The following is a 15,369-nucleotide window of genomic DNA, read 5'->3' on the forward strand; positions in this document are numbered from 1 at the left end:
CTATTGTTTCAGACTAGGCAGGGCTGCTAATGGAAACATGGGCTCCTCTGGGCTCACTTAGAGCTCTGACACATGTGGCAAACGAGCTGTCTATTGGGAATCAAGGCTGCACTTCACTGGAAAGCAGATTGCTGTCAATTATTTCTGTTCTCCTAAAACTCAAGTTCAGGAACTCCCTAGTGTCCTAAAGCTCCAATAAAATAAATGAAACATACCATGAACTGTATGTGTTTTCATTTTAATATTCCTTGTGATGCTTTTGAAGGTTATGCTTTTTGGGCTTGCGTGTTATTACCACTGGGTAAGTTCTTTTTAAGATGTTGGGAGAGGTCTATACAGTGAGCTGATACTGATACAGAGACGTCCAGAGCTAGATACTACTTTTCTGACATGAGAATAATTTAAATATCTTAATAGGGTGCAGCCGCAGGACTGATACATATGGTTTCCTATTAAAAGCTACCTTATGATGCAGTCAGACATGTAAAAATAGTCAATTCCCTATGGGTTTTCTACTACTCTGCCACTTGTATCAGCCAATTATTCTTCCTAGGGTCGGACCATTAGGACACCTGTTTTACCATCTTCTCTGTGTGGAGTGCTGCCTCATTGTTACCTCTGTGTATTACTTTCTATGGTTTGTAAAGATGAGTGTCTGCATATGTATGTGCTAGTCAGAGCTCATTTGAATCGCATCATCAGTGTAGTGGGTTCTCATGGTCTGATTTCTCTAAACACAAATCTCTATAGAAATGTACAGCAAACTACTGGAATTTTCCTTCAGAGACTCATTAATTCACCTTGAGGAGAGGACATGTCTCTAATAAAAAGAATCTCCTCCAACCCCCAGTCCAGACCCCCCCAGTCTTCCCTTTCTTGGCAGAGGGCCTAGTTACACTATCAGGGCAATCGAGCTCCTTGGCAGCTCTCTGTATTGCCTTTTCTCAGGAGAATTAGGAGCAGACTAGTCCTCACTTTTTGTTTACTGCCAGATTTGCTACAAAGATGAAATTCTTTGATCCTTTTGAGTAGCAGCATAACAGTTCTCTGTTCCTCGGCACTCAATATGACAAAGGCAGTGTTCCTTTCTTCAACGTGCAGAATAAACATGGAACACGCTCAGCCCAAATAGAAATGCATTATTGGAGCAAACAATCCTATCCCCCCCGTAAGCTGTGCTCGGTGTATTTGGCTGTGCTTTGGCCTGCTTCATGAGCTACCTGGGAATAACCTGTGGTCGCCCGGCCTCTGTTTCTGATAAGCCATTGGGCCGTGTCTGGACTTTGTATGTAATCAGATCACATCTTATTCCTAAGGAAGTGGATGAACTGCCAAAATAACACAAATCACTTCTGTCAATACTATCTGGGTCTGCTCCATCAGTCACCGGATACATATAAACAGTACCTCATGGCTGTAATCCCAAACTTAACCATTTTCTCCCATGAGAATAGACCATGATTGTACTATTTTGGAATACTTAATAATGCATATCTTTTCTTTTCTCTAGGCTTGATCTCATATACTGAGTATTTGTTCTTGCTGACTATTGTTACAAGTAAGTTCAGATTTAAACCTTTACCTTTACTACTTGAATTATTGTACCTGGTGTTCGCTGATGCCTTTTAGTTATATCTCTGAAAAATCTATGACTAATTGACATACACTGTACTTAAAAACATTTGACCTGTAGGCATGTATTACTCTGAAGCTTAACAATACACAAGGTACTCTGAGTTGAATGATTCACTGATGATTATAGTGGACCTGTGACAACTTTGAAAAGCACAGGGGGCCGTGAAACATAACAATTACAGTCTCCTGAGCCCCAGAATGGTTCTTGGAAACCTCATCAATATTTTCCAGTGACGTTGTTAATGTCTGCTACAGTCTGCAGCAAGGAAGTGTTTGATCAGGCCTGAGGCTTTAGTTGCAATCTGTCTGGTGGAGGAATGAATGCTGAGGAAAATGACCTGTTTTGTGTTCTTACACTACACTGATTAGGCCTCCGCACCTCCTACACTGGTGGGAACCTAAAGATTTTGTATCATTTGACATCAGTTTTTATATCTGGTTCCTGATTCTTTTTCTAATATTAACAGGCACGGGACACAGCCCAGTTTGTGAGATTTAGTTTAAACGGTTTAGTTTAATTGTGTAAATGCTTGCAAATATGGTTTGCTATGTTTAGTAAACCTATACCACAGAAAAATCTAGAAATGTGCACCATATAAAACAGTGAATGAAATTTTTACAAATTTTCTCTAATGCATGTATGAAATCTGTGATTAAAAAGGAGGTTTGAAGGACATTCAAACATTATTTGAACATTATTCTGGCAAACCTGTTAAATCCTTCTGCACATTTCAACTTGTATCGTACAAAAAATGACATTAATTGACTTTATGATTTCAGAACCACACACAGGATTTCATATTGCATTCAAAATGCTAGACGTTGATGGCAATGAGCATGTGGACCAAAAGGAGTTTATGAAGGTATGTTTTGTCCTTCAGTGTGACTGATTTTGAAAGGTGTGGGGTTGAGTTTTGTAACGTGAGGCCCCACTTTTCTTACAAGAATAAAACTACTGTTTCTGTATTTTTCCTATAGCATTCATGTAACAATTGTTATTCTCAAAAACTGCGAATACAACTCTTTGCTAAAGCACCCCTTGATCTTATATTAAGGAAGCACGGGAGCCTAGTTTGAACTTGATGTGCTTACGTCCTTCTTATGGTGTTCATTTTTAAAGGCACTTGTCATAATCGTGTCAAGGCCACTCAATATCTGCTGAACTCGGTATGTCTCACAGATGTTTTGTGCAACCCCTGTGTCTTTAATGAGACGAAACAGTTATGCTCTTTGCCTGGAGACAGAGTGAAGTATATGCTCTGCTCTACACCCACTCATCGGGGCTCATTTGTGTCTTTAAAGAAAAAAAAAAAAAAATTGTCCAAGGGGAATGGAAATGTCACATTTTCACACGTACATTTCTCATTTTCCTGCAACACTTCAATTTAGAGGTTGAGGGGACCATTTACTTGTAGGGAAGATGCAGATGTACAGTGTGGAGAAACAAAGTTTTGCTTTTTCATCACAGAGGTTAAACTAAAACTGTGTCATAAAGAGTAAATGGGGGGCCTTTAAAAAAACGCTGACTTTCTTATGGCTCAAAACATGACATGAATTTGATTGACCCAAGACAAGCCCCAACATGCACTTAACTTTTTCTTTATTTAAAAACCTTCCTTTTTTCTATTGAAGTCTCTTAATTGTATAGTTTTGGAAACACTTGGTACCCGTTAACTTTTGTCTTCAGTAAGTCAAAGCTGAAAAATGAATAAAGCGTTTCTCAGGGGTATCTGTAATTATCCATGAGATGAGGGAGTGAATACTGACAAATGGTCTGATGGGGTTGATATGGGAGTCGGCAGCCATGTGCTGGGGTGAGAATTGTACCCTTTATTTTTGAGTGAGTGCCTTTGTGATACAGTAGTCCCACCCCAGATCCTTTCACTGAAGTGGGAAGTGAAGCTACTGTGTTCTCAGCATCACCAGAAGGGACGGCTATTTCAGACCATCTCTGTCTGCTTGTACAGACTCTTCCCAGCTCCACTAAGCTGGAACAGAAGTGCATGGGAGCCGTGCGGCTGTGTAATCCAGTGTTTGATGTTTTTTGTGATGATTGTATCCCTGGCCTCTGTGCGAGTGTTTCATTACAGAACGTAGTCAGAGCAGGGTGATTTCATAACGTACTTTCCCTGAGTGAACATAAATCTGCGCAGCCGGGATCAAAGCCAGCGTGGGTTTGAAGTGTGTGGTTAGCATTTTTATAGAGGGGTTATCAGCTCCTCCCCTTTGCTTAGCCTTTCGATGAACATCCTTTCATACTGAGGAAGAAAAACACTTAACACAACAAACGTGCTATATCCATAATACAGGAGAAGTTCTCCTCCTAAATATCATCGAGTTACTTCCTCAACGTTTTGCAGTCTTCTGCTCCACCAGATTGTGAAAATACGATGCACTAGAGTCTTTGTAAGACCATTTAAAGAAAATCAATCAATCAATGGGGCTGGCAGTTACATTTCTGCAAAATGGGAACAGAGATTTGTTTCATTGTCAGGTATTAAACTACCCCTTGGCAGGGTATGTCCTGAACAGGTTTGTGGTTTTGGCAGCAGAAAAGGAAGGCTCTGCAGCCCAGCAAACAACCCTTTAAATACTCTTCAGGGAAACATAGAAGGCCTGGAGCAGCTCTTGTTTAATGTTGAGCTGATTTGATGTGCTTTTAGTGCTTCAGTCGGGGAAAAAGTAAGAACAGTGGGTGGAGTTGCTACTGAAGTTCAGAAGAATCTATTTTCTCTCTCTCTCTCTCTGTCTCTAAAATGGAAAATAATACCGTGCATTGGAACCAGGGCTGCACGTTATAAATTTATTTCTTGGACCCAAACAGAAGTGGAATAACAGTTTATACTATGAAGATCTTTTCCTACTTGTTTTTCCCTCGACTGCTGTTTTGATGGTTGCTACATAGTCTAGCCTTAAATTAAAAAAAGAGAGAGAGAACAATATGATAGGACCTTTAAAGTCTGTGAAAATCTATGTTAAGCTGATGAAGATTCAGAGAAATGTACTGCTGTTTTGTTTTTTTAATTGTATTTGAATTTTATATCTGTTGCACACTTGCTTATTTCATGGTCGCAAATTATATGTTCAATTGCTTGTTACAGTCTATGTTCCATGTGCCATTACACACATGATCGACTGCATTTCACATGTGCTAGCAAAACATTACTGGTTAAGCGTGTGGAATTATTCCCTTTATTCCCTTACTGATTCCTGTTTTTCAGTTATAATTAATGATACATTATTTCTTTGTTCATGCAATCATGTCATTGGATAATGAAGGAGCATAGAAGAGGTATGTAACATGGAAGTATTAGTTGCTAGTTTCAATTAAAATAAAAGATAAATAATACACATTATGGGATTCAATTGTCGTACAAAATATCTACAGCTTTAATTTATTATATGGTGTGTTAAGGTCTCTAGTCAGTGCTTTGTCCTGGAGAAGAAGCACTTTTTAATCAAATAGTTGCTGTTTCTCTAGAAGTTGTTGTGTTTTCTCAGTTTTCGAGTGTCTCCAGGTTTGGTTAAGTGTTTGAGCTGGATATCCAATAATAGTATTAAAAGCCAGTCAAGCATTTCCCTGTAGAGATTTTATTCCCTGCATGGAGGTAACTCAAGTATACTTTAGATCTGTCCCTTAAGAGGTAAGTAAGGGAAGAAACAAACATAGAAAACATTCAAGCAGGATCTTTTCCAGAGAGTTGCTAGATTTGTCTATGCCCACGTGTACATGATATGCTTATCGGAGTTGTTCTGAGTTGTTTTAACCCTTTTTATTTGTACTTTAGCTGAAGAACATAATTGGGAAGAGGAAAGAGGCCAAAGGTTCCAAAGAGGGCACGGAGGTAAGCGGACATTTACCAGAGACAAACAAACAAGCAACAAAAACTGTTCCTTGTATGTGTGTGTGTATGTATGTATGTATGCATGCATGCATGCATGCATGTATGTATTGTTGACAATGAAGCCCTGCCCCGTGGGTCAATCACAAGTGCTGCAGAGGTCACTGTGAGCTTCCCCAGTGAGCCATCCCTCTCATAATCGCAGGATGTGGCACCAGACTGGTCCCAGGAATGTTACCTTTTTTCACAATAAAATACTTTGGATGTCACCCACGCAGAGAGCATGAAGCAATCCAACAACTAATGGGCCTTGTTACTGATGATGCTGAAAGCTAAATAACCATTAGGCCTTCGCTGCATGAAAAGGCTCTTGTCTTTCATCTGGCCTCTTCAAGGGATAGAAGAGACAGGGGCTATTTAGAAGTCATAAGTATAGTTTTGTTGAAATGCTTTTGGATGCCTCTCCTGAAAAGCCTAACCCTGTGCAGAAATGTGTGTTCGGCCTAAAGAAAACAATGTGACTAATAATTGGTAGGGAAAGGAAAGAAAACATGTACCTGATGAGTACTTCTTCCCCAGGCATCCTGATCTGAACTTTGGCTAGCTCCCTGTGAACAAATATTTACATTGTTGTGCTTTAGATCTGAAATCCGTAACAACATACAGCCAAAGCTAATATCGGTGGAAATCTCTGCTGTACAACACCAAATGTTTTATTGATCTTCCCTATAACATGAACGATTACAATTTTAAAAGTAACTTAATTAGCATTATCAATATATTGGCTTTTGTGTGTATTGTGAAGTGCTCAGTACTGTACATATATGAATGTGATAGATTTAAAGACCCTCTGTCTCTCTCTGTTTACTGTTTACACGGCTCTGTCTCGAGTCTCTCATAACAGCTGTCATTTACTGAAGCGCTTGGCTTTTTCAGCGTCTCGCACTTCCACACAATTCTTTGGAGGGATGTGGGTTGAAAACATGCAACTTGTGGCTTGTGTTTCCCTTGCATCGCCGAAAATGTCAGAAGTTAATTAAATGATCGATATCAAATCGTAATTTTATATTGTTGATGTTTTTTTTGGTTTGTTTGTTTGCAGGCGTTTACATTTTGAGTGTTTGAAGCGACTGATCAAATCTGTGATTATCCAGCGGGCTCTGGACTGAGCTCGTCAGCACTAATTGGATTACGCTTCATCTCCTAAGCAGTGGTCTCGGCAGACAGGCACTTTCATTATGATATGACAAATTAAATGCGTTTCTGCTGGAGATATTGCGAAAACGGGTGGCGATGTTCCAATTCAGCGTTAGGGCCAGTCTCTTTCGCCCGGGGTATGGAAGTAGCAGTTGGAAGTGATTACAGTGATATATCTGAAGTAGATAAGATGCGCAGCAAAGGCCAGTGGAAGTCAAAAGTGCTCTGTAAAGCTGTCAGGTGGAAATATGATATTTTGGTGCTGATCTACAGAGATAGTTATTGTAAAAACATTGAGTCTGGAGAATAGTTCAATAATATAGGGCATACTGACAGCCATCTAGATTTCATTGTTAGCATTGTTTGTTTGATGCACTTTCTTTTGAAGTCCTATACTCCCGGGAGCAAGTGAGTGATTGTCTCGTTCTCCACATGTTATTAATTGAAATAAGTATTTCTAAGGGCATGATGTCATGGTAGCCTGTTATTTCAAGGAGTGTATATTTTCAGTGGAGAGGTCCACTTTAAATACAAGGACTTCTGCTCCATGGACGTGGCATGCGTTTGGATGCAGACGATCTGGGGTCAGCGTATGCGCAAATAAAAGCAAAGAAGTTTGGCCGGTAGCCGTAGCAGCTTAATGGCATGGCATTGTAGGCTTCTGGCACCAAAGGGAAGCTGTCATAGTCTTGTCTTCTGATACTCGGTGAGATGCCAAGTGGCCCCCCTAAGAACCCTCCCTCGTTGAGACAGTTCGGTGACCTGTCGAGTGGTTGTTGAAAAGTACCCTCATTCTGAGCGTATGCCAACAAGAGCTGGACCATGGATTTGGCTGTGCTGTGCTAGACGATGGTAATGTGGTTGTTATCTGGCCCAGACAGAAGGAGTGGGTGGGGGTGGGGGCTGTTTTAGTGAAGTACCGTTACGATGCCTCGCCTCTTGTGAAGGGGGATCCACAGAGAAGTATTCTGACCATCAGACTTCTAGAGCATTTAACTGCCACAAATAAAGTAAGACGTTTGCCATGTTGTTGTCACTTGAAATCAAAAACCAAAGGTTTTCCTACTTTGTTAGACATAGCTGATGGTATCCTCATTATTTGGAGACTTATTTATTCGATTCACACTAAGGTAGACCTTTGTACGTAAGAAACAATGGATGTGAATGCAAGTACAATATTGATGAAGCAATCGATCAGTCAGGCATTACATACAATACAAGAATAAGACTGGTTCCTGTAAACTGGGCGTGCAGGTCTACATGTATCAGATTGATAAATGGCTTTAAATTCTGTTTTGTCAAGGAAACAGATTCCATTAAATTGCTGTGTGTCACAGCTTTGTCGTTTTGAATGAAGATACCGAGGGGGAAGAAATATGGCATACCCACAGAAATGTGTTTGCACGTCAAGGGAATAATTATCTTTACATTATTCTGTTTAGAGGGATAGAGACATTTAATATAAAACAGAGATTCCTCACATTGCTGGCTTTTTCTGTTGAATTGTTCAAGTGTATTAAACAGTAGAAACCCACAGCACCACATAAAACATGCCATGCCGTTGTCAGGCCTAAGAGCTACTAGGAGGCCCAGAAACACTGAATGGCTTTTCTTTCCGAGGTCTGCCAAGATAAATTGTAGTAAATTTAAAAGCTGTCTTTCTTGTACAGCTGTGCGCAATCCTATACTCTTAACAATATTGGCAGCTCATCTAATTAGAAAAGATTATGCCTAATATATCCTATTAAAATATTTTCTTTTGGCATTCGCTCCTTGTCAGAATTAGAAGCACCGCAATCAAAGGGATCTCAGCTGGAAACTAAAAAAGTACTTGAAATCCGTCTGGTCTTTTGAAAGCTTTGGCGTTTCATAAGATTGCAGAGATTTCTCACAACGTGCATTGAGTATGCTTCCCTTTCCCACACAGCTCTGATGTATAGTAACTTTTGAGGACTATTCTGTCCTTCTGTTTGTCCATCCCTGCTTTGACAGCCATACTCTTGTGAAAGGTATGTCCAGTCCCCCCCTTTTTTTAAGCTTCATCAAAGTACAACAAATGAATGTGATATTACAGTATAGGTGATTAGGCCCAAGCTATTCTGTGTCCACGTGGACGGGTTTCTGTATGAATTGCAGCATCTGTTTCTTGTTTTCCAGAAATCTACTAACGAGCCCGACGAGGAGGTGAACACCACCCTGCAGGCGCTTTTTTTTGGAAAGGCAGGAAAGCAGAAGCTGCAATACAAAGAGTTCTGCAGGTAAACCTCTCCCCGCTCCACAGCTCCATTCACAGTGAGCATGGTTGGACTCGGTATACGTGATCATTGACCTGTTTCTCATGGTGGACCACCCATGGTCATCTACAGGGTCATGGGGTCAACTAAAAAAAAAAAATCACAGAGGTGCGCTGAATTTAAAAGTAATCCACACCATTGCAAACTAGTTTGGTGTGGATTACTTTTAAATTCAGCCCTTTCTTAAGACCCCAGAAGATTCAAAAAGTGACAGAAATTGTTAAAATCAATTAGATGCCTCATGGTGGAACTCAAGCTCAATTACACATTAAATATGAGTTTCTTCTCATTATTTTGTAGGCTTTAACGAGTTATCACCTGTTGTTCCTAATGAGGGAACGAAACATATGGTGTTTAATGAAAACAAATTAAATGTTTTTATTGGGTTTTTTTGTTGTTCATCTTTTGCAAAAGTGAAGGTTAACATGACATTAAAGTCAGAAAAGGCTTTCAGCATTTTTGTTTGTAGACTCAAGAGTAGGCAGAAAGTCTTACCTACCACAGAGGGGGAGAGAGGCCCAGGTAGTCAGACCCCCACTAAGCCATCCCTCTCAGGTCTCTCGGGTTTGATGCAGATGATTTTTCAACAGACTGACAAAACGTTTTTTTGGAATTGCAGTGGAATGCTTTTCTTCCCCCCCACCCCCCCCCCCTCCGCCATGTAAGTCACCTCTCGATAGTAAAGTTTGTTTTGTATCCATAGCACAGAATAAAGGCTTTTGTGACTTTTTAACCCGGGCGCAGATATCATTTTTCACTTGATTTTATTTGTTAGTAAATCAAGCACATCATTTCTTGGTTCCCATTGTTCATGGAAAATGTGATTTCTATCTGATGTGCACTGACAACGCTTTACTTCGCACAGGAAAGGCATTGTTGGCTGCTGATTAAAGGGTCCGTGCTGTTTTTACAAGAGATGAGTGACTAATGACTAACTGCAGGCATAGATCACTGTCAGACGAGCGGCGAGATTTTTAACTGAGATTTATTTTTTTGGTCAGAGAAAATAGTTTCAAATCTGTTTTAATATCAATTACACTCTTACACTGTGTGTGCATGCTCGACATCTTTCCTGTTTCTTTTCTTTGCGTTCTTTTTCTTGCCTTTGAGTCCTCGGCTGAGCTGTGCTGCTGGGATCCTGCAGAAATCTCTCTTCCTTGTTCTGCACAGCCAGAGAGCTGAGCAACCAAGCGCTCAGTTGCATTGATCCTGAAAATACAAAATAGGATCAATTAGGTTGCAAGTCGTTCTTAATTGCAGAGTTTCAACCTAACATCTGTAATCTTCATATTCTTAAAGGCTGTATAATAAGTGTGGGGGGCTTGTTTTTCTGAATGCACACGACAAAAAAAAACAGCACAAACATAAGAAATAAAAAGATTCCTGTGAGGTGCCTTACCACATTTTTTCCCCCTGACATTTCAATGACTTTGAGATTCTCTGATGTTTTTTTGGCTGGGATGATTTTTCCTGCAGATTGATTTTTCCAGAATCATCTTCTGGAAAGACCTTCCAAGCCTGCTTGACAGCAAGACTGAGAATTAAATTAGTGTTGGTAAGTATGTGATCTGGAGCTTAGTGCTGAAGCCCTGTGCAACCCAGAAACCATTCCCCATTTTGTTTCACACAGCCTTGATTCTTGCTTCATGAACTTTGAAGAATCTTTTCCAAATGTCCAAATTCCAAGCACAGCATGAAAAAGACCCTCAGGCTACAGCCACACAATCACAAACAAAGTGAGGAACAAAGTTGCAGCGCTGTACACACTACACCTGTAACGGTTCCTGGAAAACCACAGGCATTGTTACACACATGGTAATTGAGTTTAATCACTGCCAAGCCAGTCCGGTTTCCTGCAAACGACCCGTCGTCACGCCACACCGTCTTCTCCTCGGTCACCCGTCTGCGCTGAGGGCCGAGCTCATGTCTCTCCGTGCCCCAGACTTCAAAAGCAGCACCGAATCAAATTCGGAAAAGGAGGGTGGTGGGGGGGGGGTGGAAAAAGGGGAACCACCTGTGTGTCTTATGCTCGACGTCAACCCCATCCGTTTCCCAGTACATACTCTGTGATTTCATCTCGTTTCATCTGAGGAACAAATAGCATGGGTGCCACGCTGTACACACACACACACGCACACACTGCCACACACACACACACAGCCGAAAACTCCAGATGTTTGCCTTGTTCTGAAATGCAGTGGCAGGGCCCAGTGATACATCTGCTTGTTCCCCTTGATCCTCCGTCTCAAACGATGACCTCACAGCGTCTGGCAGGGTACAAGATGGAACGGGCACTTCAAACGGTGACCTGTATGATCCGTTTCCTTTTGTTTGTTAAGCATTACATCATTACTTAGGTAGTTTTAATTCCTCTATGCAAATAAGCCTGAAATTGAACACCACAAAAGTTGTGCAATTGATGCCAACATTAGATTTTTTTAAACTGCTTCCAGAGTCTGTATGGTGCTGTGATGCCCTCTGCTGTTAAAACAGTGGAATGGCCATTCACTACAAGTTGCTTTTGAGCCTCTCTTACCTGACTGGTAATCCACTGCATTTAATGATGAACAAAGTATAGATCAACATCTGAACTTTATATATGAAAAAGCTTAACAAAGGCAAGATGTCTTACTTAAAAGAACAGAGTCAGAACGAAAGAACCTTTGAAATGGAAGACTAGACAGAAGGAGAACCCCGATTCCAAGAAAAATACCATCCTTTGCAGACGTTACTTCAGATCTGCAAAATATGTGATCTTGGGCAGGCGATGCAGAAGTTAAGATCTGTTTTTAGATGATAAACTAGCAGCTCTCATAGGTGTTGACACCGAAATATGAAAACACACCCCTGAACTGGATCCAGTAAAAAGTTTGCGGGTTTGTACGTAATAATAGTAACAATTAATCATTTAACAGATGCTTCAGCCAGCGTGTCTTGCCGAGACTAGGGGCGCTGCACTCTAACAGCTGCTGCCTGGGAGTTATTTAGCAGGCTACGTCCCAGCAACACCACGTGGAGAAGCAGCATCGTGCTCGGGGTAACGCAGGGTGAGGCGGGCAGAGCCGGGGCCTGAACCCAGCATCTGCTAACACACCCTCCTGGCCTCCTCTCCCTGAACACCTGCTCTCTCGTCTCCCCCTCAGGTTCATGGAGGACCTGCAGGCAGAAGTGCAGGAGATGGAGTTCCTGCAGTTCTCCAAGGGGATGGACACCATGCGCAGGGAGGACTTTGCTGAGTGGCTGCTGCACTACACCAACGAGGAGAACAACGAGGCCTACTGGGAGAACCTGAGAAAGAGGATCCCCCCCGGAGAGGTATGATCTCCACAGTGGGGCTTTACCAGGGAGGCCGAGAGGCACACAGGCATGCAGAGAAAAACGTAAGAATGGCACAGGCCTCATCTGAAATTAGCTTTATTTTCCCTGCCCCTGTGGTTGTTAGCTCTTCAGTAACACTTCTTCAGTCAACAAGGCCAGTTTGTACCTCAGTCTGCTGTTCTCAGTGATTTATTTACTTTTTCTTTACGTCTTGGCAGTGTGATGGACTGCAAAAAAAGAAAAATCATAGCTATAGCCAAAGGAACTCCGCATTATACATAGTGCTGTTTTCTGGATTCAAACTCTATGCACTTAATCAGATTGCTGGAGTGCTGTCACTGTACAGAAACCACTCAAATTGGTTTTAGGTGGAGTAAAGCAAACTGCAAAATACAAAATATCCTAAATAAAGCCACAGCAAATTGCATTCGAATTAGTACTAAAAGGAAAGACAGTTAGAAAAAAGTTTTTGTTTTTTCCTAACCTTTTTTCCATCTTTTCCAGAGTATCACATTTGAGGAATTCAAGTCTTTCTGTTTGTTCACGAACAACATGGAGGATTTTGCCTTCACTGTGAAAATGATCAGTGAAGCCAACCGGCCCATTGGCATGGGTCAGTATTCTCATTGTCTGTGGGTTTGCACAGCTTTTTTCCATCACTTATCTTAGCAGTACATTTACAAATGTGTGCAGTAGTCACACCCTCACTTAAACGTTCAAGAACACTTATCAGTCTTACTATCTTTATAACTCTTTTTTTTTGTGTTGTTTTTTTAGCGGAATTCAAAAGAGCCGTAACCATCGCGACGGGGCACGAGCTCTCGGAGAATGTGTTGGACACTGTTTTCAAGATATTTGATCTGGATGATGATAAATGCCTCAGTCACAAGGAGTTCCTGGGAGTAATGAATGACAGGATTTTGCGCGGGTTAAAGGTAAATAACGTGAATATGACAGGTCTTTTGATCATTCTTTTATTCTGACGTTCCCCAGAACAATTAGACAGTATGGAGGATATATAGGTTTTATACATTTGTTGCTAAATCCAAAGCTGGAGCATCCAGTGATGTGAAATCCTCTTGCCTTTTTCCCTCAAAAAGTGTGTTTTTCTGCCTCAAACATTATGATGCAGTGAGCAAAAAGAAACCGACACTTCGACAGCCCAGCAACGTGGGCTGCTTTGAGCACAAGTAATGAAGATAACCATGTCCGCCTACAATTCAATTAAAATTAAATGAAATTGACTGCATTAAATGGTACAAATGGGCATGAATAATCATGTGTATAAACGGGACCCTTATTTTACCAAAGTAGGTAAACTGAATCCCATTTAAATCCAAGGGAGCTGCTCTCCTCAGATGCCCTTTCGTCTCATTTCATTCATAATCTCCGAATGCAATGCTTTCATTAATGTTTTTTCACGGGGAAGCAAAACTCCAAGACAATGCGTGCATTGAGGGGAATTCCCACGGCTTTCTACTCGCTCAGGCACAGCACTGATATCACCCCACTCATGGAAAATAACTGCCTGCTTGAAAAAGGCTCAGCTTAAATGTGGATACGTTAATGACTTAAACAAATACATTAAGCCTGACATTTAACTCCCTATCTCACTTCCCCACATTGTTGCCAAGGAATTATTACAGACCTGGTGAGCAAACCAGTGCCCTGGTAACATACATAGCACAGGAAGAGTGACTGAAGAAAACCGCCATGGGAGGTTATGTTTATTAGTTTAATTGTGCAGTGTGATTGTGCTGCAGTAACGCACTGTACTCCCTCTGCAGGTGCAGCCGCAGCAGGGCATGCAGGGATACTGGAAGTGTGTGAAGAGAGAGATGCTGAAAGGAGCGCAGGAGGCCATGAGACAGACTGGGAGGAGCCCCTTCTGATCGCTGACTACGAGGACTGGACTGCTCCTCTGTCCTCCCTGTCCTCCTGCACGACTGCTTGCCTGTGGATTGTATAGTTTACATGTGTGGTGATATGGGATACGGCACTTTCTACACCTGTTGTGGTTTACATAAAGCATTATAAAATGTATATAATTTCTATATGGATTTGCATTATGTTGTATGTTTTTTTGTCTTTGATTTGACTTTCCTTATTCATTTTCTTTTTGTCATCGCCCCTGATGGCCATAAAATCCAGTATTTGTTAGTATTTGGTAAATCCATTTCTAAACAGGATTGTTCAGGACGGCATCATTGCCTTTGACTTTCTGCTGTTCCCGTGGCTTGTCTTCCTTGAGACGGTTCAACTCATTCCCTTCCTTTGACTTGTCTAAGTGGCCAGTGTTTCAAATCCTGGGTGTAAGGTTACAATATGGGCCCTAATCTCAGAGCTTCACCCGTCTGTCTGGGATACGTCTGTCATGGTTTTTCTTTTGGTCATGTTTTTTTTTCTTATTTTGTGTGTTTGAAAACATTACAGGTTTCTAAATTTAAAGTAAAACACTCAAGAACAGGTAACTTTTTTTCTACCGTTATTTTTTTGTACTTTTAAGATCCTATTTTGGGTATTTTTGTGTGTTTTGAGTTTCTTAATGTTGTAAGTGTGCTGGTGAATGAATGGCATGTAACAATGCAGGTTTTGTTAACATTATAAATTTCACAAACAATAAAAAACACTTTTTCATTTTGTAATATTGGTTTATGAAAACATCTAAAGCATTCTCAATACATCTTTGAAGCAGGCAAAGCTGAAGTCAGTATTATTAAAATGTTTGTAATATTAGTTAACACAATACCAGAAACAAAGGAGTTTAAAAATATCCCTGATCTAAAACGATGGTGGTTTCAATTTGCTAAAACAATCTAAATGCTAGGAGTCAATTACTTAGGTCCCTTGCTATTGGAGTTCTGTTTAATTTCATGCAGATGAAGTAGTTCTGCCTGAGATGCATTAAGGACTTGATTCATGGCTCCTTAATAGGACACCCTTTCAATTTTTCTCTGAAGCAGCAGTTGAAATCATTTCATTCTTCATGTTTACATCAGCCACATAGAAAAGGGCCTTTTTTATGATCACATTGATCCTAGTCAGTTTTTTAAGAAGAATTATAGCCTTACATTTTCACTTTT

The 15,369-nt window shown here is 40.9% G+C and overlaps 1 protein-coding gene across 2 annotated transcripts in view; it reads left to right on the forward strand.

Moving 5' to 3' along the window:
- The window catches only part of micu2 (mitochondrial calcium uptake 2), an 82,908-nt gene extending 67,977 nt beyond the window's left edge, over positions 1–14,931 (forward strand). For both annotated transcript variants that reach the window (XM_066699642.1, XM_066699643.1), the window contains 8 exons: positions 1,511–1,558; positions 2,416–2,498; positions 5,424–5,480; positions 8,832–8,932; positions 12,112–12,283; positions 12,791–12,899; positions 13,064–13,221; positions 14,074–14,931. In XM_066699642.1, the coding sequence (XP_066555739.1) occupies positions 1,511–1,558; positions 2,416–2,498; positions 5,424–5,480; positions 8,832–8,932; positions 12,112–12,283; positions 12,791–12,899; positions 13,064–13,221; positions 14,074–14,178 (833 nt within the window). In that variant the 3' untranslated portion in view covers positions 14,179–14,931. The remainder of the gene's footprint in view (positions 1–1,510; positions 1,559–2,415; positions 2,499–5,423; positions 5,481–8,831; positions 8,933–12,111; positions 12,284–12,790; positions 12,900–13,063; positions 13,222–14,073) is intronic.
- The last annotated feature ends 438 nt before the right edge of the window (positions 14,932–15,369 follow it).

This window comes from Amia ocellicauda, chromosome 3, assembly GCF_036373705.1.
Source record: "Amia ocellicauda isolate fAmiCal2 chromosome 3, fAmiCal2.hap1, whole genome shotgun sequence".
Taxonomy (NCBI): Eukaryota; Metazoa; Chordata; class Actinopteri; order Amiiformes; family Amiidae; genus Amia; species Amia ocellicauda.